The 27,394-nt window shown below is 38.2% G+C and overlaps 1 protein-coding gene across 3 annotated transcripts; it reads left to right on the top strand.

The window, feature by feature from the left end:
- The first annotated feature begins 1,788 nt into the window (after nt 1-1,788).
- Nucleotides 1,789-23,993, top strand: ANP32B (acidic nuclear phosphoprotein 32 family member B). 3 transcript variants are annotated; one of them, XM_026672914.2, is made up of 7 exons: nt 1,789-2,147; nt 7,486-7,635; nt 17,740-17,862; nt 18,950-19,136; nt 21,753-21,871; nt 22,702-22,777; nt 23,389-23,993. In XM_026672914.2, the coding sequence occupies exons 1-7, from the start codon at nt 2,094-2,096 to the stop codon at nt 23,460-23,462; spliced, it is 783 nt and encodes a 260-aa protein (XP_026528699.1). In that variant the 5' UTR covers nt 1,789-2,093; the 3' UTR covers nt 23,463-23,993. The 3 variants fall into 3 exon arrangements, with proteins under 3 accessions (XP_026528699.1, XP_026528700.1, XP_087813511.1); XM_026672915.2 differs by having other exon boundaries at nt 1,984-2,147; nt 21,756-21,871; XM_087957385.1 differs by having other exon boundaries at nt 1,984-2,147; nt 18,950-19,141; nt 21,767-21,871.
- The last annotated feature ends 3,401 nt before the right edge of the window (nt 23,994-27,394 follow it).

Genomic DNA, 27,394 nt, shown 5'->3' with positions numbered 1-27,394 from the left:
AGGAAGACAAATTCTGTGGATGATATATTTTCTGCTATTTCATAATTTAATCCAAGATACATTCTTAGGAATCATGTCCCCCAAATATAATCTGCCTGCCCTGTATAACCCTTGAGGAAGGGAATGGTCAGCATTCCAAAGTATCATTGTGGTAGCCTTGTCTTTTGAAACAACTTGTCCACACATATGCACATGCCCTTGGCTATTGTCCTTCTGTAAGTAATTTTAAATATTGTTCAAACTGGCTTTTGACTTTTAGTACAGTTGTTGGACTATCTTTTGGGTCTGGGTCTTTTCCCTGTCAGACATTCACTAGGAGGACATATGCTTGGAGTCATAATTGTTAATTGAATGATTATTTATTCAATTCCATGTTCTGGGTTCATATCATTTACTGATTCATAAACCTACAGTACTACATTGGCCAGGTTCACACAACATATAAGTTTAAAACATGATTATTAGTTTATGATTTACAGTGCTGTGTATTTAGTTGCAATAAACTGTGTATTTAGTTGCAGTTGCCAAAAAGCATCAGTGATCTCCATATTGAGGAAAACACCATTAACTGATTTGTGTATGTTACACAGTTATTAACAAATAATGTACATTTTTAATGATCTGGTAAAAGAAGAAAATAGGGTATTTCAATGAACCTTGCATCATTAATAAGGTCACAATGTTCATTTAATTATTAAATTTGCAAATCACAAACTCTGAATGAGTTCATGTCTATGCAATCAAAATATTTAAGGTATGAGAAGTCTAGTTATAAACATGGGATTTAAGTAGTAAGAGATTAAAAATAAACATTCTCGTTACCCATCAGTTATCTCTAAATTCCAGAAACCCAGGAGGCATAATAAGACTACCAAGTATGACAAAAAAACTACTTGTGCTCATTAATCAACCAGGTGAATAATAAATAATTACTATTATGAAGTTGCTACCTGGTCAGATTTAAAACAAGTTCTGCCAAATGCTTGTCTTTTAATGAAGAAAACAGGAATATTTTCAAATTGTGCAGTACATGAAATATGAATATAATAGGGGGGATTTATTTTAAATTTATGATGCCTGGTATAATTTTCAGCTGGATCCTATCTCAATGGTAGGAAGCTATGCTGTCAAATTTCAGTAAACTTAATAGGAACATTCCCCATTCCCTTTTCTCCTGCTTTAATAATTGAATGAATCTACTACTCATAATCAATATTATCTCTGTACTTGCGAGGGGGGGAAAAGACCAAAGCTATGGGAAAACAAATGAGGATTGCAAGAGAAAACAATGGCCAATACAAAACTTATGATAGAAATGTTCTTCGACTAGGTTTTGAAGAATGTGTTCGTACCAACTACTCAGAATAACCGATTTCCATTTTTTAGGCTACATTCTGATGTGTTTAGGATTGTTATTTTTTAATCCAACAAACTATAATTGGGACTATTAGTAGAACTTTGTGCAACGTATAAAATCAGCCCTGCATTTCATCCACGAATAGGGCTCGTATGTCGAAGATAAACACAGCACATTCAGAGAAACGTCCGATGTAAACTCCATTCTTAATAGTCCAGGTAGGAAAGAAACCAGCACTCCTGAATACATTCGGCGTTATTTGTTGCATCTGGGCTTGTATTGCGGACATTTTGAGAGCCTAACTCTTCCGTTGTGCTTGGTCAAAAGAAACTCGGGATGGGAAATCTCCTGCGGGGAGGGGAAAAATTAATCGGAAAAGCGTTTAAACAGCCATTCCTTGTAGAAATCCGGCGCCACCGGCGAAAGACCGCAGCGGCTGAGACTACGGCTACCGTCGGCAAGGAGAGAAGGGTGGGGTTTGGACGAGGAAGTTCCGGGCAGCCTCTTCTGTGCCTCCGCTGCGCCTCCTGGCGGTCACTCCGGCACTTTGCTTCGGCTCACTCCAGCCAAGGGCCTCGTTGCCAATTTAACTGCAGTCGCAGCGAAGGAGGCGCCCAGCGCTCCCGCCCTCCTCCTCCTGCCTGCAACTCCCCCTCCGCCGCTTCCCTGCGAGTTGACTCGGCACAGTAAGCGCAGGGCCTGAACTCGGGCCCGTCCCGTTCGTCCCGCCGCCGTCATGGACATGAAGAAACGGATCCACTTGGAGTTACGAAACCTGACTCCTCCGGATGTAAGCCAGCCTGGGCGGGAAAATGGGAAACAGCCGGGGACGTCCTCCCTTTTCAACACAGCTTGTTCTCTCGCCATCCGTACACGCGCACACCGGCCCGAGGAAAGCGGGCTGGTTTTTTAAATTTAAAGCGCGGAGGGCGGGGTGGTGGTGGTGGCCTTAAAAGAGCAGTGGAGGGCGGGCGCTGCCAGGGAACGCCGCAAGTATGGCTGCGGGTCCAAAAACCAACGTCTGACGGACTCGAGAAAGGACTCCGTGGCCGCCATGTTTCCGCTGCTGCTGCGTCGGTCCCCGCGAGCGTGGGCTGCCGCTGCGGAGGAGCGAGAGGGTGCCCCGCGTGCGCGCAGCAACCGCTTCGTGTGTGGCGCGCGTTTCCCCCCCCCCTCTTAAACGGGCAACCGTCGCGTGGAAGAAGGGGCGCGCGCGCTCTTTCCCGGCGCCGCGCCTGTTTTGCCGCTGGCCGTGCGCGCGCTCGGGCCTTCACTCCTGCCTCGCGTCCTCCCCTTTAAACGGGCCGCAGCTGCAGAGAGCCGGCCGCGCGCGCCCTCTTTATTCCGCTCTCCCCACCAAAACCGTGTTCCCGCCAAAAACTTCTCTCCTTTTTAACCCGTCGTAAAGGGAAGGTGCTTTTCGGCCAATTCTGATGGCCTCCGTGGCAGAATTTGAAAGATTTGTGGTGATGCGTTTCGAGTGGCGACACGCTCAAGGTGGCCTCGAAGGGCTTTTGTGGTGCGAAATATAACAAAATGTGTTGCAGCCTAATTTTTTAATAAGCAGTAAAGGGGGCGATACTAAAGTCTTTAATGGGTATCTTACCAGGACGATTGGACCAGAAAAGTATGTTCGTGCTCTGAAGTCGTTTGATTAAGATTATTTTTAAATAAAGGTTCCTATTGAATATAAATATCTTACCATACATAGTTAAAAGATAAATCAAAAGTTTTTCCGTTTTTTTTATCTGCCTGTGGTTTCCTAACATATCTGAACTTTAAACCATGCTGTTGCTTCTTTTTTTAATCCTTTATATTTTTCAACAGTCTTCATGTGTACTCTGATGCCAGGAGAAAAAAACCCTACACATTTCACTTGTTTATTTTAAGGCAGAAACTATAAGTTGTCGATGTGTCTCATCTCTGGTATCCTAGTAAAATATTTGTCTGCCTAAAAATATTAACAAAAACCAGCTTGGTATCCCAGAAAATAAAACAGGTACATAATTGTACTATACAGTTTGTATCTGCTGAGTTTTGGCTTCAGTTAAAGTTGGAGGCCATTTCTGGCAAGTATCTTAAAATTGTCCTGTCTGTTACTCCATTCTTATGCATCTGTCAGCCCAAGGTAGTTTCAAGTCTACTCAAAAGAGCCTGTAGAGAAGGATTATTCTCTTTTAAACTTGGAATGAAATAAGATTATTCAGTCACCTTTGATCTTGATTTTTTTTGCTTCACGTATGGATACTTTGAAGAGATGAATAGTATTCTTTAACAATATATACTTGCCTGTGGTTAACTTAACCATTATGACTTTCTTTAATGCTGAAACGTAATAGGAAGAGAGAACACTATCTGTACCATATTGTACAAAATTAAGCTGGAATATATATCTATTAAACTAAATGTTGCTAAGGGTTTTGTTAATTCAGCCACTACCATATTCCTTTTACAGCCCTTAAAAAAGCAGGTGGCTTTTTAAATATGAGAATATTTATATTTAGAGAATTTGCCAAATTGTTTTAAAGTGTAGTGCAATATTCTTTAAATGGTACAGATAATATTTTATTAATGTTTATACAAACATTGCTCAATCATTTGTAAATATGGAAAAAATATCTACAATTCAATATGACTCACATGTATTTAAAAACTTTTTGTAGAAGTTGATCATAAAGATCAGTAGATATTTATATGGTGTCTAGTGAAAGGGCAAACTATTCCTTTTCTTACACTGATAATTTTATAACAATTTACTTCAAAATGCATTATTATATTGCAAACTTTGAAAATATCTTGTTTGGAAACACTATGAGTCTATTGTATAATCTGTGCTGATTTAACAGTTTGAAAAATGCATAGTTGTGTTACCGGGAATTGCTTCCTTAGCACTGAATTTGGCCTCTGATATGCTTTAAAAGTTTACTCAGAACATGCAGGCAGTCTTGTTTTAATTTCATAAAATTACTTGACTAGAAAAAGGAACATGAATTGGCTGTTCTTATATGCTAAAATAAATATGAAATATAATGATAACAGGCAGGCAGTCCTCTATTATATATAGACAATATGTTTTAAAATACTGGTAGGAGTAAAAGATAGCAAATAAATTTTGGACATATTTTTTTATTCCATTTTTAATCTACATTAATTATCATCAGTTTGTGTGTGTGCATGTATGTGGTTACACACATAAGAGCCAACAATAAACTCAGCTGCAAAATGCAATAAACTCAGCCCCAGTACATTTCCCAAAAATGTACTGGGGGATGTCACAGGCTCATGCAAATAGAACTTTACGCATTTGAGGCAGATAGAGTCAATTAATGTTCATGCTCCGCTAGACTAATTGAAATGACTTGCTTGTAGATTTTTATCTAATTCAAATTAGGTAGGTATGCTAGTACTGTACGAAATTCCCAAACTAGTTAAAGACGAATAATATTATTTTTACAGGGGAGATACACTGAGGTAAATTAGTAGAGGGCCAGCAGAGATTTATTTCCATTAAGAGAACCCCCAAATATATATTTTTTAAACTTAAATTATGTTTGTTGAAAGTGAAAATATGAACAAGCACAGAGACAGAATTTTTAAAAAATAAATGTAATTTTAGTAATCAGATACAGTTGTTGAAGTGAGAGAGCGGGAGAGCTATGCTGATTGGAAAAGCTCCAAATTCTGCCTAAAGCCAGATTTCCATCCTTCATTATCTTCATCAAATTTCTAACTTTCACAAGTAAATTATATAATTCTAATCAAATCTACATCTTGGCTTATTTTTACAAGGTTTTTGTTAGAGCAGATTGTTTTTTTACAGTAACAGTAGTGCAGGTATAAAGATTTCCTTATCACTGACAGGCTGGATTCTTCTGTCTTTTCCTGAAGACTTTGTCTCAGCTTATTTTGTCAGGATAATGTTTATCCCCAAACCATATTCCCAGAACTATAACCAGAACTATAAGTGTTCTGATATCAGTACTTTTAGGTTCTTTTCCCATAGGACTTGCTATTCTTGTCTCATACTTTTTCCTTCTACCATATTTCCTGCTGATCTGTCTTTAAGGTGTACTCCCTTTAATAAGAGGCAAAGACCTATCAGTGTTAACTTTCAAGGACTTTTTCCATTGAATGAAAAGTAATGTTTTGATTCTATGAATTTATAAGCATAACTGCCAAAGCCTTCATTGTTATATTTAGTCATCAACACAAATTGTTCTATGTGTTTCATATAACAAACATATTGTAACATAGCTTAAGCAGACTTTTAGAGAAGTTAGTGTCTGATTATAATACTGATGTTAAATTTAAAATGCCCACAGATTCCACATCATCATGCTAGCCAAACCAATGAAGGAAAGCCCTTAGCCATCTTTTTATACATGAGTCAAAATGGAATGATAGAGCCTGTTGCAAATTATTCTTATAATGTCTATTGCTTATCTTTGTTGCACATCTCATGTGATCTCAAAGAAAGAAACTGCTTTAGATAATTAAAAGGTAACCATTGGTTTCATTTATCTGCTGCTCTAGCTCCATAGCTCTGTAATTAGGACATTCAAAGTTCTCACTGAATAGTTGTCCAATTTTCATCCTATTTTGTTTTCCTATTAAGCAAGGGGTGGAAACCTTTGGTGGCTAAGGATCATATTTAATGTTTGGGAGAAGGGCTACAGTAGTCAATGTAATTATACTAATTGGTGGGACTGGTTTACGTTTTTAGTTTTTTGGGTCATGTGGAAGATTTTTAAGCCTCTTTCCTGGTAGACAAAATAGGAGACACCCTTTCAAATAAACTGTTTTAAACATTCAGTTCTTTATATGTTAATATCAACACCTTGAATTTGAATTGGAAATGGGCTGTTAGTAGAGGTGGCAAAGTACAGTATTACTTACTAGTATGATATGATTGAGCATATTTTTTTTATTAATGTGTTTGGTTTAAATCAGTGCTCTCCAATCTCTCCAGCTCTGAGGACTGGCAGCAGCGGGGTGGGGGGGGAGGGGAGGGGGGTGACTTTACATGCGCACCCGCCACAAGCACAAATGGAGCTTCGCATGCCCACTGCTTGTGCGGCTCGGGTTCAGGCTGCAGACTAGGGATTGGGGGGGCCCTGACTTAAGTCATTTTAGGGCTTATTGTCTATTTTTCATGTCAAAGACAAGTTTTTAGCAGTTGTACTCAAGACAGCTAAAAAGGGAAGCTCAAGAGTTGTAGATTGCCAGTTCTGCTCTAAGAAATAGGAGAAACTTTTGGACCCATCATTTTCACTAGAGGCTCAATGGATGCTCAACAACACTTTTTATCATCTTTGGCTGATAAAGCCACTATGACATAATTGGACACAAATAGCTTTGCAGTAGTTATTCATGCTCTAGTAACCTGCTATTTGTATTATTACAGTATTACAATACGCTATACTGGAAGCTGCCTTTGAAAACTGTAAAAACTCCATTTAATTAAAAACAAGATACAGTAGATTACTAATTGACTTATGCAATTACATTATACTGTTACTTTGCCATCTATACTGTCCTTTCAGGTCTAATTGAAAGTGATGGGTATTAATATACATAAAGATGTAGGCTTTGGTGCAGCATATCCGAAAGAGCATGTCCTGTATTTACCAGAATTCCAACACCTTCACCCAAGGACCTCTTCAGGGTGCCTTCATCTAGTGAACTTGGATGATTGCAAAAAAAAAAAAAAATCCACTTGTAATGGTGTCCTGGCTATGGTGAAGTTTGTGTGTTGCTTCATTATGGAATTTTAAAAAATTATTTGTATCCTCCTTTATTATTTTTACATGTAACAGACATAACCAACACACTTCTCATACTTTCCTCACAACAATCACCTTGTGACATATGTTGGGCTGAGAGAAAGTGACTGGTCCAAAGTCACTCAGCTGACTTCTATAGCTAAGACATCCTCTTTATTATTGATTAACATTGGTGGTATTCTTGGTTTGTTCACATCTTTTATATTGCTTTATATGTTGCTTTGCATTCCATTATTTTACTGTTTATAATGTTTTAATTATGAATCATCCATAGAATTCCTGATATTGATAGTTATAAAAATACAACAAAAGAAACAATAACTTCATTGTGTGTATGTGTTTCAGGTTAAAGAGCTTGTTCTTGATAACTGCAGATCAACTGGTGGTGAAATTGAGGGACTCACAGAAGAGTTTGTGAACTTGGAGCTTCTCAGCCTAATAAATGTTGGACTGTTCTCTGTCTCAAATCTCCCTAAACTCCCCAAATTGAAAAAGGTAATGATCTTGTCTGTTATTTTATTGAAGGGCAGAATATCATGAAAAAGGTCTGTATATGGTCATTAAGAGTTGACTCCAACTTAATAACATGCAACTCAGTTTGGAAAGGGAAAAAAATCTCCCTTGTATTCCTAATTATTATTTTATAATAATTCTTATACTAAACCTTTTGGGACTAAGAGCTCCCAGCACTACCTGATTGTCTAGTAAGATCTGGATGGTAGGGTTCCCTTTGGGTTTACAGTCTAAATGAGAGTTACTACAGTATCAACCATCATGAAGGTGGCCCTTTTCTCTTACTGCTTTTCTGTGGAACGATCTTCCCTGCAGAATTAGATCAGTGCTAATTATATTAAAACTTGGCTTTCCCAGGAAGACTTTAAAGTTTGAATCCTCCTTGTAGTATGAATGATTTGAATCCTTGTAGTGTGAATAATCATATAGTTAATATGATTATTCCTTAGCACAGAAAGACTTGGAATAGGTTTCTGTTATATTGTGTTACTGGATTTTTTTAACCTTTTTGTTGAATTGGAGTTTATGGTACATAGAACTTGCTACAGTTGAAGCAACATAAAAGCTTAAAAAATAGTTCCAGCCACTATATTTTATCTTATTTATCTTTTTTGGATCCTGGTTCCAATTGTAAAAAGTTGATTGATCTTCAAAGCTTTGAAATTCTCTGGAACACAGTACAATTAAGTTTGAGGAGAAAGTGATAATAAAAATGCTGGAATAATGAACATGTGTAAAAGGAGCCATTCTGGGAAAGCAGCTATTAAGCTATGCATTTATTTGTGTGTTTGGGAGATGGGTTGCTAGGAATGGAGATTAAAAAAAAAAAAAAAGGTTTTTAAGGCTAAAAAAATCACTTTATATTCAACGGCAAAGAAGATGCTTTAGAGCAGGTGACTGGACGCAGAACAGAACTACAACTCACAGCAGAAAGATAATATATTCATTCTCTAAAGCAAAGCTGGCTGGGGAATTCTGGGAGTTGAAGTCCGCCAGGCTTAAAGTTGCCAAGGTTGGAGACCCCTGCTCTAAAACACCATTTTGTCCATATCAGTAATGGTTACTCTTACACCTGTTACTAGCAACAAGATCTGTACCCTGTTGTAGATTTGGAGAATGAAACATTGCAAGTACCTTATAGTCTCTGTGTCTTGCCATTTAGAAATGAAAATGGTAATGGGGGAGGAGCCAAGCATTAAATGCTTTCAATTAATAAAAATATGAGCTGGCAAACTTGATGACATTTCCTAAAAGATACAGTGTTTATAAATGAACAGATGAAATCACCTGTGATTATAGCTGTTGTTAAATCTATTAGGCATATAATATAATTAGCAGCTAAGAGTATGGAAGAAGTACATGAACATGCTTAATCAATATATCTTAGAATACAAGGTACTCTGTGCCCTATATTTCCCAAATAAGAGTAGTAATTCAGAATTAAAAATTAAAAGGTGCTTCAGAGTGTACTTAAGTGCATACTTAGTATCTGTCTGTAGCTCCTTAAAGAAGTTGCAATTTTTCCCAAGAATTTTTCGCGTGTGTCCCTTAATCCTGGAAAATTTATGTTTGAATCAAAGATTTGCAAATGGATGCCACATTCATACCTGCGTATACTCTAGGCCAGGGGTCCCCAACCACCGGTCCGTGGAACAAATCCTACCGGGGCCGCTGGTTTGCTGGGCACCGCCATCTTGTTTTGATGAAAAAGTGCTTCCGGTGAGCTTTTCCGGGTAGAAAGCTCACCGGAAGCACTTTTTCATCAAAACAAGATGGCGGCGCCCAGCGCTTCCAGAAAAGCTCACTGGAAGCGCTGGGTGCTGCCATCTTGTTTTGATGAAAAAGTGCTTCCGGTGACCTCACCGGAAGCACTTTTTCATCAAAACAAGATGGCAGCGCCCAGCTGATGCCGGTACCGGGCCGCGGCATAAAAAAGGTTGGGGACCACTGCTCTAGGCCACTTGATCCAACAGAGAAGAACCTCATACATAATCTCAAAGTCTTCAGAGCCAACATCTGGGGTAGCCTCCAGTGGTGGGATTCAAATTTTTTTACTACCGGTTCTGTGGGTGTGGCTTGGTGGGCGTGGCTGGGTAAAGATATTGTAAAATCTCCAGTCAGAGGTGGTGTTTGCCAGTTCTCTGAACTACTCAAAAATTCCACTACAGGTTCTCCAGAATTGGTCAGAACCTGCTGAATACCACCTCTGGCAGCCTCCCATTGCCAAGGCATGGTCTTCACCCTACCAAGCAAGATAACAAATCTGTACTGAAAGAGACTGCAACCGTAATTACACAAGACTTATTTCTTCTGAGTGCTAAAGTAGTGACTTTTGATGACTTGCCATCTGATCAACAGGTTTACTCTTCTGATTTGAAGGAATCAGAAAGATCCACCCTCTTATCTGGATCCCATGGTTAGAGATCAGTCAGTGGGATCTCTGAAGAAAGTCAAACACATCCTGAACAGTTGATCAGGTTGCGTGTGGCTCTTGATCCATAGTTAAAGTAGATCCCACCTGAGTAGATAGCTTGTATTCTATTGTCTTCAGATGTTTATATGCCAGAAATATTGATAATATTCTGGCTTTGTTGAAATCAGTAAAAAACCACGGCAAACATCAGCCTATATTCCTCCGAACAAAAAGCTGTTGCATTAAAAGAGGTAATAGCTTTTTTCTGGCATTTGGCCTTCAAATCATTGGTAGTTGAGGTTGCACCTAAAAAATCTGATGCAAAGTGTCTTATGGCCCTTACCGATAAAGGAGAACACAAATTGAATACTTTGCATATTTTTTTTAATTGGCAACAAAGTTATTGTTTAGAATGGCAATTTCCAAGCTTATAACGGCTAATATCAGATTTTTCTTTGTGAAAAGATGACCTATTTTCTATTGTATATGCTAGATGATAAATGAGACCTTGCTTCCGTTTTCTTAGCAGAGGGCTCCCAAATCTCCAAGCAGCAGATGAACAGCGCTGAATATAACACAGCTGCCTAAGTGGCTGACCACATTAAAAGGAGTTATTGCTCTCCACTGCTACATCTGATCAGGACCATTGGTGTCCCTTGAGATTCAGAACATAATGGAAAATCTCCTACTCACCACAGAAGTATTTTTCTTCTAGAGTATAGCTAATGCTATGGAGAAAGTCAAAATCCAAAACATTGCATGAGCGTGGCAATCATGCTAGTCAATAGCAGTGTCTCTGCTGCAAATAAGACCCATAGTTGGAATTAAGCTGCCCTTCTCTAGCATTGCAGTTGCTATAAGCTAGTGGGCAACATCAGGGAACAACTTTTCTCAAAACTGCTGTCTCCCCTTTTATTTTTACAAAAAACTTTTCAGAAATACTCCTAAGTATCATCTTTGATTTTTAGCATATAATCTCTAGGATCACTGCTTCAGTTCCCACTGGCAGCTGCTCTCCAAAGATAGAAATCCTACACTACAGAGTCTTAGTCTCAACTTTGATAGCTATGGAGCATACCATAGAATTCAAGCCTTGCAGTATTTATTGTTTATCCTTTCCAGTTCTGCATTGGTGTATGAAGTTTTGCTCAAAGCAAAAGTATGATCAAGTACCATGTGAATTGGAATTGATTATTTTGTCATCCTCAAAACTGACAATGAAGTGAAGCTAATAGATCTTTGCAACTCATCAAATAATATTTAGCTCAATAAATTCAGGATAGTCATATTTCAGATTAGCTTATTTTGTTGTGATGGGAGAGGAATTGTTTTCCTGAATGGATCCTGGAGCTAGATGTTTCCATATAATATGCTACAATGTATGATTATGGTTGTATGTCTGCATCTGTTTGGGATACACATTCACCCCATGTTGACTATTGGCTGCATTGTGCAACATAACATAGAATTCTTTTATTGGCCAAGTGTGATTGGACACACAAGGAATTTGTCTTGGTGCACAGGCTCTCAGTGTACATAAAAGAACAGATACATTCATCAAGAGTCTATCATAAGATACAACACTTAGGGTACAATAAGCAATCAAATCATACTAGGAAACAGTCAATATAAATCGTGAGGATACAAGCGACAAAGTTAGTCATACAGTCACAAGTGGGAGGGGATGGGTGATAAGGAGTGATGAGAAGGTTAATAGTAATAGTAATGCAGACTTAGTAAATAGTTGGACAGTGTTGAGGGAATTATTTGTTTAGCAGAGTGATGGCATTCAGGAAAAAACTGTCCTTGTGTCTAGTTGTTCTGGTGTGCAGTGCTTTATAGTGTCGTTTTGAGGGTAGGAGTTGAAACAGTTTATGTCCAGGATATGAAGGATCTGTAGATATTTTCATAGCCCTCTTTTTGACTCATGCAGTATACAGGTCCTCAATGGAAGGCAGGTGGGTTGGAATTGTTTTCTCTGCAGTCCTAATTACTCTCTGAAGTCTGTGTCTGTCCTGCTGGGTTGCAGAACCAAACCAGACAATTATAGAGGTGCAGATGACAAGACTCAATAATTCCTCTGTAGAACTGTATCAGCAGCTCCTTGGGCAGTTTAACCTTTCTGAGTTGGTGCAGAAAGAAAATTTGTGCTTTTTTGATGACATTTTTGATGTTAGGTGCTCATTTTAGGTCTTGTGATATGATAGAACCAAGAAATTTGAAGGTCTCTACTGTTGATACTGTGCTGTCTAGTATTGTAAGAGGTGGTAGTATGGGAGGATTTCTCCTAAAGACTATCACTATTTCTACGGTTCTGAGTGTGTTCAGTTCCAGATTGTTCCGGTTACACCACGAGGCAAGTTGTATAACCTCCTGTCTGTATGTAGATTCGTCGTTGTCTCAAATGAGACCAGTCACTGTTGTGTCATCAGCAAACTTCAGTATTTTAACAGACGGATCTCGGATCTCAGTATTTTAACAGATGGATTGTTTGAAATGCAGTCATTGGTATATAGGGAGAAGAGAAGTGGAGAAAGCACACAGCCTTGGGAGGCTCCTGTGTTGATTGTACAGGTATCGGATGTGATTCCGCCTAGCTTCACCTGCTACTTCCTGTCTGTTAGGAAGCTTATGATCCACTTACAAATGTGTTGAGGTACCGCTAGTTGGTTTAGTTTAGTTAGAACATTTTGTTACTTAACATTTAACATGTTATTTTGTATTATCTATTTAATGGAGTCACTCAGCACCCAGATGGATGCCTAATTTTCCAACATTATACCTCTGAATGGTTGCTTCAGTGGGAAACACTCTCAGGGGACTTGTTTGTTGCTATAAAATATAGTGTTTTCTACAAGAAAATGGACACGACCTGGTATCATTAGAGAATATATTTTCAGTTTGAAGCAATTAGTTTTGTATATGGTTTCTTTACCCCACACTCCATTGCTATGGTAATTATATCAGTGCATGAGTCCTCTGATTGCATCTTGATGCCTGGTAACCCTGATTGCCAGTGCTTTTGTCTCTTTCCTCACTGTACTTTTCATTGCCAGGCAGGAGGGACTTTTTTTTTACTGAATAATGCTCAAGTATATCACTCAGATCTTTCCCTAACTTTTATAATGTAACTCCTTGCTTAGCAATTTGGATAAGACTTACAACTATCAACCTTGTTTTGTATAATAGGAATGGGGGATGTTCTCTCCATGTCTCTTATTTTATTTGGTCATTTCAAAGGTTTCTGCCCCCGCCCCCCCCAGTACTTATTACCTCTTAAGATGTACTATAAAGTCTTTGGTTGTTGTCGGAATTCTGTTCCCCAGTAAGTTCTGCAGAATATTTTTCTGCATCCCTTAATGTAGTAATTTATGAAAACTGGAAGCAACTACCCACCTCTGAAATATTCCATGTTAGAGAGGAGTGTTGAAGTTGTTAGATGGATTTCTCCATTATATGCTCCCTCAGGGATGTTCCCTTGGTAAAAGAAGAGCCTAAATGCAATTCTAGGAACCACTAGGCTTTTCCATATTCTAAATTTTGCTCGCTTTAGATTTGGAGTCGGGGGAGAGAGAGAGAGAGAGAGAGAGAGAGAGAGAGACCCTACCTCGGGCAACAAACTACAAAATAAAATATTAGAAGTCAGTGGCAAACAACCTCTGCATTATATTGCCAGAAACCTTTTTTGACATGTCTGAAACTTTTAAAACAAATGATGACACAACCTAGAACTAAGAAGAAATTTCCTGACAATTAGAACAATTTATCAGTGGAACACCTTACCTCCAGAAGGCGTACCGTTTTGCGTAGCTTTTGCCCTGCCTTACCCGGGAGCGATTGGCGTTCGGGGGAGGCGGGGAGGGGGGGTGTGTGTGGTGTGTGGTGGCGGGTGTCTCCCCTTCCCTCTTCCTTCCTTAGCGGTGTGGGGGGGAGGTAGACCTCCGCGGCGTCTTTTCTTTTTCTTTTTTCTTTTGCAGGTCAGGGCGGCGGGGTTTCGGTTGGCCAGGGGGGGCGGGAAGGGCGGCGCCTGTGCCTGCTGTCAAAGCAACCGGGGGCGGGTTCCAGGTTGTCAGGGCCCGAACTTGTGCGGGGGGGTGGTGTGGGGGTGGTGGGGGGGTTGTCCTTTGCGGAAAAGGGTGTGACCAGAGATCCTTTCGTTCTTCTTTGCCTCCCTCGTTCTTTGCGGGCCCGGGGGAGCTGGATCATTTCAAATTTCACTTACTCTCCTGCCTCACTTCAATATGTCTGGCGACTCAGATACTGGAAGACTTTTTGAATGAAAGTGTTACCTCCATATTTCTGTTTTTTTTTTTAAAGAGGGCCGCTGGGGAAAAAAAAAAGATTCTAAAGAATTCCTTGTTTCTTGATTAAAGAGAAGGCATTGAATATACTGTTCCTTGGCAGCCTTTTCAGTGTCCGGGTTTTTGGTGTGTGTGTGTGAGAGAGAGAGAGAGAGAGAGAGAGATCAGTCAGCTGTATTGAAGAAGATGTTTCCTGTGTTCTCATTTTATTTACAACATATTTTGCGCTTAATGGTAAGCAATGAAAAATATTTTAAAACTCATTTCTAAACTCCATAGCTATTTGCATATTCTTGGTTCAAAATTGGATTAGCTCATTTCAAAATTGTCCAAAGCAGAAAAGTCGTCAAAAAAAAAAAAAAAAAAAAAAGTGCAAAAGTGGAAGGTGTGTGGAAGAGGGGTAGTCTTATACGGCGAGTATATAACAAACTCTATATTTTGAGTGGAAATGTTGGGGGAGTGTCGTCTTATACATGCCCAGTCGTCTTATCTTGTGGCAAATACGGTAAATGATGTAAATGCTCCAACACTGGAAGTTTTTAAGACGAGATTGGACAGCCATTTGTCTGAAATGGTATAGGGTTTCCTGCCTAAGCAGGGGGTTGGGCTAGAAGACCTCCAAAGGCCCTTTCCATCGCTTATTCTATTCTAAGGAGGTTAATATAATTCTGTGAAAAAAAATGTTTATTGGCAATATCCAATGTCAAATAATAAAACTATGCTCTAACTCCTGGATATACAAACATGGAAGTCAACTTGCTTGCATAATAGAAACCAGAAGATGGAAAAATGCACTCCAGATGGCCAGGTCACCCAAGTTAGGCTGTCAAGGTTCTGCCCAAATGCCTGGAGGCTGTGTGATTCAAACTATGAATTATAGAGGTTAATATTAAAATGAAATAGGTGTGTCATTCAGCTAGAGGACATGCAATATATAAGGATCTGATTTAGTACACTCAAGCAAAAGAAAATCCAAAGAGTAATGTGCACAAAACTCATAATATCTAGGAACATAAAATTGTAGTGAAAATTGTATCAACAAATTTGGCATATTTCTACTTGGAAGAGTAGAAAGAGATAAATGAGAATGAGAAGCAAAAATGTTACAAAAATGTAAAAGGAAAAAGATTAAAATGGCTTTCAGAATAAGAAAAAACATGGATTAAAGCCTGAAGGACATACAGAAACCAAACACCAACTTCAAGGAATGGTAAAGAAATATATCTCAGTAAAGAGTATCAAGATATGGAAGAAATCAAAGAGAAAGAAATATTTGTATTGTAAGAAGTTCAGCCAAGACTACAGAAAAAAAGCACAGTTAAAATAGGAAGACTGAACAAGAATAACAAGATATCTATGTGTATAGCAACCAAAAGCTACATTGTGTTGATGCATCCTTTAGAGATTCATTTTATACTGTATATTACTGAAATAGTGCATTTTATCTGCCTGGTCTTTGGTTGTAATAATTGTTTCTTTAGAGCAAAGTTCAGCTGATACTGAATTTCTACTTGGGTTACGCATGTTTAACAATTGCTTTGCATTATTTTATGGAGTGTATTTTTTCACTTTCATTGCCTTTCATATCCCTATGACTTGATTTTACTCATAAAATTTAGGTTTGATCTAAAAATATAATTATGTTAATATTTCATATATTGTTGTAATTCTTTTGTATCTCTTTCATTTTATGATATTTTATGTTGCTTTTTGATCAAAGGAACAATTTTGTTTGTTTGGGAAAGCAATTGAACTTAAAGGAAGATAGAAAAATCATACTGAAATTCTTGACAAACAGAATTATAGACTGACAAACATTTGTAGAGAAAGAATATGTTCAGTAATTGCTTTAGAAAATGAGATATGAGAATTGTCACTCTCAGCCCAACTTACTCATAGTTTGTTGTCGGGATAAAGTACAGGGAGCCCATATAAGCAATCCTGAATTCCTTGAGAAAAGGCAGGTAATATAAACATCACCAATGTGATTATTCAGCTCTAAACAGGAACTGACAAGGTTCAGGTGAAATAGTAATTCAGTTATTTAATGCTGCAGGAGAAGAAGCAGTTAAAGTGCTACAATTCTATTACCTAATAGAAAACAAGGATGTTAGATCTGTCTTAGTGCAATTGCTGATAAGACATGACACTGCAAATTTGAAACCTTAAAAATCTTTAAAAGATATTGACTTAGACTTACCCTAATTCAGGGGTCCCCAACCACCGGTCCACGGACCGGTACCGGTCCGCGGAACAAGTCCTACCGGGCCGCTGGCTTGCTGGGCGCCGCCATCTTTTTTTGATGAAAAAGTGCTTCCGGTGAGCTTTTCCGGGTAGAAAGCTCACCGGAAGCACATTTTCATCAAAAAAAAGATGGCGGCGCCCAGCTGATGCCGGTACCGGGCCGCGGCGTAAAAAAGGTTGGGGATCACTGCCCTAATTAACGTGTTTCCCCAAAAATATGACCTACCCTAAAAATAAGCCCTAGCTTGATTTTCACATCTGCACTTAATATAAGCCCTATCCCAAAAATAAGCCCTAGTTAAGCCCTGCCCACTGGCTGTACGAGGTGAGGCACATACATAAAAATCAAGCTGAGGTGGGAGAGGAGCTGTTCCATACGTCCCATACCCTCTTACCTTAGGACCGCTAAAGCCAGGCCTCCCATACCCCGACACCTGTTGCACCATTGCTTGATTTCTGTGACTGCTCACAGCTGGATGCCACATGGTGCATTGTGCCAGTGCCACACTGTGTCTGGCCACAAGTGGCTGCAGAAGAAGTTGGGCACTGGCACGACAGGTGTCAGAGCATGGGTGGCCTGGCTGCAGTGGTCCTAAGGTAAGTAATTAAGATGCCCCCTGAAAATAAGACCTGGTGCTTATTTGGGGGCTCAAAAGAAAATAAGACCAGGTCTTATTTCGGGGGAAACATTGTATTTTAAAACATAGACTTGTTTCCAAGCAATATTCAGGTTGCTGCAATTCTGTAAGGAAACAATAAATATCCAAAAGACAATTTTCACCAAGTTGCAGTTCTTGGGATTCCACTGAAGAAATCCATCTAGAAAAACGACCATGCGGGCCTGTATATCTTGATTTGGGTGATAGACTGGATCTTGTTTGGCAACACTGTATGATTGTATTTCTTATAATGTAAATTAACAAGATGTAATTCCTGGCAGAACTGCATTCTAGCTAAGTAACCGAACTATTTAAACATCTCTTTATTCGTCTGCTTTTTGTTAGTACTTGATAATGAAGACTGCCTGGGCCATCAATGTTACTTATACTGCATCTTTAGACTTCTTGAATTCTAATTGCATTATTGCTAATGTGCCATTTCCCCTGTGTATCTCTTTTCTCATTGCAGCTTGAACTCAGTGAGAACAGAATTTCTGGAGGCCTTGATGTATTAGCAGAAAAACTTCCTAACCTCACACATTTAAATCTCAGTGGAAATAAACTGAAGGATATTGATACTTTGGAACCATTGGTATGTCATGAAAAGGTTATCATATGTCTAAGTGGAGTTAACAATACTAATACCAGTGGTAGATGTTGAACTCACACTGAATGTGTCCAAATCACATGTGTTACATTTTGTACATAACTTTCAGCATTTGAGCCTAACCCCATTTCAGTAGCTAATATCTTGGAAAGGTATATGCTTTCCAGTAGGCATAAGAAGATGCTAGTTCATCTTAAAGAGAGCATTTTTGTGCAGGACAGTTTAATTTCTTTGTCGACTGTTGGTATAATCTAAATTAGCATTGATACTGTATTTCTATTCAAGATTATTATGTTTTCATGTCAATACATGTGGTTTCTTTCTGATTAGATGACACTTTTTTTTCCTGGTAGATTATAATTCTTAAATTGTTTTTCTACCTCACAAAAAATCAGAATATTAAAGCTGCTTAGGTCAGTTGTAATGCCAGACAACAATAACTTGTTGTTACAAATCATCCTAAAATATTAACTAATATGGAACTATGTATTAAAATAGGAGGAAGTCATATTTGTACACAGTCTGCTTTTGCTATTATCCAACCTAGAATATAAGAGTTCAGTGTGAGATAGAAAGAAGTGTCTCATGGACAGGGAAGAAGGGACTCTTCATTTAAAAAAAAGTAGAATGTCAAGGAGATGGCATCACTAGATCTTGTTTTTCTTTTCACACAAAAAACAGAAAGGGATCTTTCAATGAACTGAAATAGCTTTAGATTAATTCACACTGATTAAGGGGGATTTCTTTAAAAATGTTTTAATAATAAATGTAATATTATTATATTATATAATATTCCTGTTATGATATTGACTAAGTGAGAAATGTATATGGTAAGTTCAAAATTCAAGGCTTGTTTTTCAGGGATGTTAGGTTAATTACATTGTGAAATCATATTTAATTTGGAATGTCATGAAAGAATATGCTGTATTAGCTCAGTACATGGCTTTGTTTATCTCATTCCCCTCCTGATCCAAACTGAAATTATGAGCATACCTTGCCAGGTTTGTGTATGATGTCAATATATTAATGCTAATGTTAGCTTAAAACTAACAAAAACATATTTTTAATTCAGAAAAAGTTGGACTCTCTGAAGAGCCTTGACCTGTTCAACTGTGAAGTAACAAATCTAAATGACTACCGAGAGTGTGTCTTCACACTTCTTCCACAACTCACATATCTGGATGGATTTGATCAGGAAGATAAAGAGGCTTCTGACTCAGATGCTGAAGTAGATGGTTTTGATGAGGACGATGAGGAGGGTGAGCTTAATCATATTAATTGTGGATTGTAAAAGGTTAATTTTTGGCTATGGCCAAGGTCTGCCTAATGTAAATATGATATTTGAGTCATTTGGAGCACTGCATTAAACTAATTTACCAAATTTGAAATGTTTTCTGCCATATGGTGGCTATAAAAAGTCTACAAAACTCTGTTAAAATACCATATTTTTGAAATGTAAAAAAATCAGACCAAGATATAGCACTTTGGATTTTTTCCACCTTTAATATAACACATAAGCTGTACAATTCAATTAAAAAACAAAGTGAAATCTTTTAAGGGGGGAAACAACAGTAAAAATGTACAATAATGTGGTTGTATAACTTTACACCCTTAAAATGATACTTTGTTAAAGCACCTTTTGATTTTATGACAGCATTCAGTCTTTTGGGAAAAGAGCCTATCAGCATGGCACATCTTGCCTTGGGAACCTTTGCCTACTCTTCCTTGCAAAAGCGCTCCAAATTTGTCAGATAATGAGGGACTCTTGTCAGACTTGTCAAATCTCTCCACAGACTTTCAATTGGATTCCAGGTCTGGGTTCTAGATGGGCTATTCCAAAACGTTTATCTTCTAGTGAATCCATTCTTTTGTTGATTTAGACTTATGCTTTGAGTTGTTGTGTTGAAAGGTGAAATTCCTCTTCATCTTCAGCAAAGACCTAAAAGATTTTCTGCCAAATTTGTCTGATATTTGGAACTGTTCATAATTCCCTCCATCTTGACTAAAGCCCCAGTTCCAGCAGAAGAAAAGCAGCCCAAAGCATAATGCCACCATCACTATGCCTCACTGTTGATGTAGTATATTTTTGGTGACACACAGTATTGTTTTTGTGCCAAACATACTTTTTGGAATTATGGCCAAAAAGTTCAACCTTGATCTTATCAGATCATAACACATTTTCCCATATGCTTTTGTCAGACTTGGTGTAGGCTTTTGTAAAATATAGCTAGGATTGGAAGTTTTTCTTTTTAAGAAAAAGCTTTGGTCTTGCCACCCCACCCCACAGACCAAACATATAAAAATAGATGATATTGTCGGCACATGTAGTAAACAATCAGTACTTTCCAAAAATTTCTGCAGATCCTTTAATGTTGATGCAGCCTCTAGGATCAGTTTTCTTCTTGTTTTTTCATCATTTTGGAGGGACATCCAGTTCTAGCTAATGTTACTGCTGTGCCATATTTTCTGAACTTGTTGATGACTGTCTTCATTATGTTCCATGATACATCAAATGCTTGGAGATTTTTTGTACCTTTTTCCTGAGTGGTACTTTCCAACAATGAGATCCCTTTGATGCTTTGGAAGCTCTTTTGCAAGACTGTGGTTATTGCTGTCAGAGGCAACTGAGTAAATGTCAGAAAAATCTTGGTACAACAGCTGAACTTTATATGGGCTTGATCAGAGTCACTTTAATTGATGTGTGTACTGCAGGTGTATACTGTGTATTTACCATGTTTGAATGTGATTGGTTAATTGTAAACACAGCCACATACATCCCTGCATATAAAACCATGTTATTAATATATTTAGTTATTTTTCCCCTGAAAGATTTCAGTTTGTTTTTCAATTGAATTATGTTATGCTACGCTACACTAAAAGTGGAAAAAATTGGAAGTGATTTATCTTGTTATGATATTTTTACGTTTCAAAAAAACCTGGCATTTGTCTGTAGATTTTTTTTTTTATCCACTGTATTTGAATCAAAAATACTTATGTGAGCTGAGAAAGATCAGTTTTAAAGCATAGAATAACTATTATGGTTTATATGATAGATCAGGGGTCCCCAACCGCCAGTCCGCGGACTGGTACCGGGCGCGGAACAAGCCTTACCGGGCCGCTGGTTGCTGGCGCCGCCATCTTTTTGGTAAAAAAGCAATTTTTCGTCAAAAAGATGGCGGCGCCAGCGCTCGTGAGCTTTTCCGGTAGAAAGCCATTTCTACCCGAAAAGCTCACGAGCGCTGCGCGCCATTTTTGATGAAAAATCACTTCCGTGACGTCACCGGAAGTGATTTTTCGTCAAAAAAGATGGCGGCGCCCAGCTGACGCCGGAACCGGGCCACGGCGTCGAAAAGGTTGGGGATCCCTGTGATAGATCACAAAACACATCACTTTTACAGAAGAAAAACTGGAATGTGATGTTCCCTTTTATCGCCTTTGCCTGATTGTATGGTTGTAACTCAATTTGCTGTTTTCTGAATAGATGGGCAGAGTTACCATTGGGGGCATGGAGCCTGGTGGATGCCTAGTGAAATTTGTAGGGATACATGGACACTCAAAGGGGATAACATTGGGGATCCAGATCATAATATATGAAGGAATCTGTAGTAATATAGTACAATGTTGTAACAGATTGCAAATTATTACCCAACCTCTCTTAGACTGACAATTTAAACTCATACTGTCTTTCATTCTGCTTAACTTATAAATTGCAAGTCTGGATATAATTTATGAAACATTAGTCGATATCAATATGTGCTCTTTTTGGCAGTTGTTTGTAGAATAATATCTAAAAGGAAATCCTTTGAAATTAATATCATTGTGATTTTATGATAGATTCCCTATTTGATATATATAAACTCTTCTATCTTTCTCAGAAGATGATGATGACGATGACGACGACATATATGAGGATGAGGACGAAGACGAGGATTCATTTTATGGTTTCTTTGGTTATGAAGGGGGACAAGATGAAGAAGATGAAAATAGTGGAGAGGTTGGTTTAAAATATTGTTTTCTCTTTACTCCGCAGTAAAATTTTATGCTTATTTATCAAATTACAAGAAGAGTAGCTATTCTTTTTATTACTTCTAGTACTGTTACAAGCATACCATCACGCCCCAAATGATTCTGAGCCGCTTACAACAGTCAAACAAATTACAACAAAATCAGTGAAACATAAAAGTTAGATGGCAAGTATCTCCCTTACCAAGTGCCTGGATGAAAAGCCACATCTTCTCAGTTCTTCTAAAACAACAGTAGAGTGGGGATCATCTGTATTTTGAGGGGGATCTTGTTATAGAGAACAAGCACTGCTATGGAAGGTGCTCTTCTGAGGTCCTGATAGGTGGATCAGTGGAACCTGGAGCATGCTGACCTGCAGGATCAAATCCACCAGGCAGATGCTGTGGGATTCAGGTGCTTCCAAGCAACCAGGCCTACCCCATGTAGAGCTTTATAGGGCTTTTATAGAGAGAGCAAGCCAGCACCCTGCCACCTGGAACGGGCCAAAAATGGGGCGCACAGAGGCTGAAAATGGGGCACGCGGAGGCCAAAAATGGGGCACGCGGAAGCAGCTATGGCAATCCCTGCAGCCTGGAAACAGCTGATCGGGAGGCCGATCCAACCAACAATCAGCTGCTTGTCAGGCTGTGCTGAAGCTGAAACAGGCTGTTTGCTGTAAAGAAGCAAATTGCTGGGAGGCAGAGGCAGATTTATTTTTTTTCTTATTTTCCTCCCCAAAAGCTAGGTGCGTCTTATACTTTGGAGCGTCTTATACGCTGAAAAATGCTGTACTTTCTAAGGCAAACCTATTATTGTTTTTAGGAGGAAAAGGTTGTCCATGACAGTGAAGAAGATGAGGAAGATGATGATGATGATGACGATGATGAAAAGGAAGAAGGTATGTGTAAATTTTGATGCCAGTCTTTTTATTTTAGAAACTTTCAGGAACGTTAAATAAAAGTGTTGGTAAAAGTACCAGTGAAATAACAGTGCAAGTTTGGAAGATGATAATAATGATTTGTTGGCCATTCAGTACTAGAATGCACCCTATTTCGATTTGTTTGGGGATCATTATGGAGGTTTTGAAAAAAAAATAGACCTATACTCAATCCCCAAAATTCTGCCTGTTGCAACATCTCAATGCCTGCTGCAACGTCATAACTGCGAACTGCCCAGCTTACGATGACAATGTTGTAGTGAACTGGGTCACCTGATTGCCATTGTGACCATCCCTGCTGGATTCCAGAAGCAGTCATTCCTGGCGCGACTGTATAAAACAATGTGTACCATTAGCTGCTTTTCTATACGTAGAGATGAGGTATTTTTCAGGTATTTTTAATTAAAATGGTTACTACATCTGGTCAGCATGGTCAATAGTAAATAATTTGGGGAGGTTTCTAAAACTTCTTCCTTTATGGAGCCTGTAATAGGCTTATTAGATAATTCAACTGAATGTACTGTATGTTCTTGGAATAGTCATTATGGAAAAATTTCTCCCTTGTTCTGCAGATGAAGAAGAGAATAGGAAAGGTGAAAAACGAAAAAGAGAAACTGATGACGAAGGGGAGGAAGATGACGACTGAATTCCTCTGTGTCTCCAAAGGACTGTTCAGTATTTCTTGGGGTACCCCTTGGATGATCTGTGACTTGAGGAGCACGTGTGACGCACCTGTAGTTCTCCCCTTCCAAGCGCAGCACTCAAAAAAAGCCAAAGAGTCGGCTATTCCTGTGACATTCCATGTACCCTGCAGCTGATTTCTCCAGGTGGTTACAGACCTAGCCTTCTTGGGCTAGCACCTTCACTTATCCCCTTGGGAGTTCCCAGGCCTTCATCTCTTCCCATTGCCCTAGCAAGAAGAACAAGCGCGATGGGCCAGTCCTGGCTATAGGGGCTCCGCATCACCCACTGACTGTACTTCCCTTTTTACTCTCTGTCCAACAAGGCTTTGTAAATAGAGTCCTAAAGTTTTGGGGACTGCTCTTCATGCTTTGCTTTCCCTGCCTTTTTTCCTTTTCTAAGCCATTGGATATTTTTTACATTAGGATGTTTTATGCAACAACAGAAAAAGTATTTTTAAGAACTTGAATTAAATAAATGTTATTTGATAAACTAATCTCGCAGTTATTATATTCAGAGAGGTTTGAAAATGTGCCTTTTTTTGTTTTTGCTTAAACTTTAGTAGACAGGGTTGTGAATATTCTGCATTTGTGAAATAAAACAGAATCTGGATTCTTTGATCTATTAAGGTTGTTTAGGTTAGGTAATTTATTTTGCTATGCAAGTAAATAACCCAGGAAGCCCTGCTTCTTCTTTTCCCCCAGCTTCACAGATTGTACAATTTACAATGTAAGTAAATTTAGAAAACTGACTTTTGAAGTTAATGTGCTTCCAGGTTATGAATGAACAGTACCAGGCTTGGAAGATTTTAGGTGTTCACAAGAGTTTTCTATCTAGACGTGTTACTTATTCAGATATTGTTTGTAGCCGTATTTTTAGCTATTTTGCATAAGTATTTCAAATAGCCATACTAATACTATAATCCTATGCATATAGGATAATAGTAGCTGTAATTGTACCCAGAGGAATTTGCTGCCATGTGTAAAGGATTCTGGCTTAATGCACATGTTTCAATATTTGATAGAAATTCAGTAGTAGCACTTGGTTGGTAATGTTTTTCTGATCAAAAGGTGAATTCTGGAATCTGTTAAATGAAATATCAGAGGATGTATTTCTAAGGTTTCTTTACATAGTTTTTGCAATCCTGCCAATCAGCAGTTTTGTTGTAAGGGAAGGTTCTAATTCCAGCCTTACTAAAAAGCCATTTGATTGAATTTCAGCTTTAAGGAAAAAAAGAGACATATATGGACTAAAGCTGTTGAGGTATCCTTTATGGCATGTGTGATTAAGCAATAGTAAAATGTTCTTGTAGACTAGTAACAGGATTTTCCATAGTTACATGGTTGGTATAAGTATTAACAATGCTTAGCTTTTCAAAGATCATTCCTTGTATTTATTAAGTACAAGCCTTGTCATTCTTTCATATGGGGATATGTCCCCAATGGCATTTTAAGTTTCCTTGCTTTTAAATCACTGTAATAGAAAAAAAAATACTACCACCCATATATCTTTAAATATAGTTAGGCGCTATTTAATAAAGCATAATCAGTTTGTCATCACTGTATATAGATTTTTCTTTTCTTTCCCTCTGCCTCAGAAAGCATACATGGCTAAAATTTTGGTCTGCATGTACTATTTCAAAAGTGTTTTTAAAAACAAGAGTAATTTTTAAAAATAACTTTCAAGTGCTAATTTGTTTTATACAAGTTTCTTGGTAAACAGAACAAAAAGCAGTACATATATACATTTTTCAAGTAGATTTGGAATTTTTCAATCCCTTTGATAAATGGCTAACATTGATCAAAGCAATACATAAAAATATGCAAAAAAAAAAAATCAAAAAGCACACTTTAGAAATGCAATTTAAACCCTTTCCCTTTATCTTAAGCTGACAAATACTTTAAATAATTTATTTGCCTGTAAACAAGATAAAAAAGACAAATTCCCAAATTGCAAGCTATCGTCGTCCTTAATCCAAAAATTTTGTTTCCCTAACTGGCTGCATTTCTACTTTTGCAACAAAATGTTGCATCCCAAACATCTATCAGCTCATAATGCATTAATAAGAAAAGATGGACTCGTACCAATTGGTTGTTTAATCTACATTTAGTCTGATTTTTCAAAAATACAAAGTGGAGATGTATCTTACCATATATCCAAGATTAGCTACAGAAAAGAGTAATTCTATTGTCAGCCCTACAAGGTAGCCCAAATCAGGAAACTGACAGAAAGGTTGCAGCTATACTCTTTGCGATTAGCCTATAGCAGTAGAATCTTGCAACTCTGGTTGTGTTTTACTTCCCTGTGTTATATCCCTCTTTGCTTAGATAACTGTTCTTGCCTCCTTTCCCCAAGTTCATCTTTCTGACTCTACAATTATGCCCCAAGTTATAATTTGAAGACAATAATTCATCTGGCTAATCTCCTAAATGACTGGAATTGTTTTAATATCTTGATCCCAACTGTAACCTATGCAAATATACCAGTTTTTTTAAGGGTGCTAATTAAAATCCCATGAGCACTTAATACCAATTACTGGGATTATTACAGAGGCCAATTCATTTTATATGCATAAAGCTTGGTAAATAGAAGTTCCATTATGTCTTTTGTACCATTGTGAATACTTCTTTAAAAGCATATTTAAGCAACACGAACCATAACATTGGATTACAGCATCTGATATCTGAGGGATCTACAGCTCTGAATTTTCTTCCCCGTACATATTAACTTTAATTTAAAATCGTGACTGGGGTGTTTATTAAATCCAAACTAACATAATTTATCTTATGCAAATGATGTAAACTATTTATATCACTACCTATGTCAGTAGTCCCAACAGCCTACAGGAAAAATTGACTTGTCCTTTCACATTTGAAATCCAAACATAAATTTGGTCTGTTGCACCCAAAATCCATTGAATGGCGGTTTATTATATTGGACAAAGAAAAAGCTGAGCCAGAACATAGCTGTTTGTATATAAGGAGGTCATTTTTGCAGAGTTGAATTGAGAGTCTCCCCTACCCATGAGATCTGAATAGTACAATTCAGGAAAGAAATGCAGCTTCTGCTACACAGGAATTCTTTCACTTACAACCACAATAGAGCCCACAATTTCTTATGATCTTTCTTGTCATGGTGATTAAATGAATCATTACAGTTGTTACGTTAATAACAAGGTTAAAGTGAAATTGGCTTCCCCATTGACTTTGCTTATCAGACGGTCGCAAAAGGTGACCGCATGTCACCAGGACATTGCAACCGTCATTAAGTGCATGCCAGTTGTCAAGTGCCTGAATTTTGATCATGTGATGATAAATGGGGATGCTGCAATGGTCGTGTGAAAAATGATCAGAAGCCCATTTTTTGGGTGCTGTTTTAACTTTAAATGGTCAATAAACAAAGTTGTAAGTTGGGGATGGGTTCCTGCTCAAAAAAGCGGTGCGGAAGTGAGGGGAAATAGTATAGGAAAAAATATGGGAAAGAGAAAGATGTGCTTGGGCAACTTTATCAACCCACTAGACCAGTGGCACCCAACCTTTTGGGCACTAGGGACCAATTCTGTAGGGCTAGATTTTTCTATGGACCAGAGGGGGGGCGGTTTCATGTGCTGCCTGCATCTCGCAGATGAGACTTCACTTGTTTGTGCAGCCTGGTTTCTGGCATGCTGAGGACAGGCGCCAGGGACCCCTGCACTAGGGAATGTTTCAATTTAATGATGGATTAAAAGAAATCGTTTAACAGAATAATAAAAACAAGGATAAATAGGCTGAAAAAACCTTCTATCCCAGGGCAGCATAGCTCTGTTGAATTCTACTGTATAGTGCAGTGTTGGTGTGGTATTGGGGGTTTTCAATTCAATGTATGGAGTGTGAAGGATGTGTGTTTGTGTTTATTTTC

The sequence above is a fragment of the Notechis scutatus genome, chromosome 2 (genome assembly GCF_049901735.1).
Source record: "Notechis scutatus isolate UNSWTSFEM ecotype Mainland chromosome 2, rNotScu1.2, whole genome shotgun sequence".
Lineage (NCBI taxonomy): Eukaryota > Metazoa > Chordata > Lepidosauria > Squamata > Elapidae > Notechis > Notechis scutatus.
The sequence above is the reverse complement of the archived record's forward strand: the minus strand, read 5'-3'. Positions and strand labels throughout refer to the sequence as shown.

Bases quoted from the DNA above. Each gene is read 5' to 3' on its own strand.
- ANP32B (XM_026672914.2), top strand. From the start codon at position 2,094: ATGGACATGAAGAAACGGATCCACTTGGAGTTACGAAACCTGACTCCT. The intron at 2,148-7,485 runs GTAAGCCAGCCT...TATGTGTTTCAG, and splicing joins GAAACCTGACTCCTCCGGAT to GTTAAAGAGCTTGTTCTTGA. The intron at 22,778-23,388 runs GTATGTGTAAAT...CTTGTTCTGCAG, and splicing joins CGATGATGAAAAGGAAGAAG to ATGAAGAAGAGAATAGGAAA.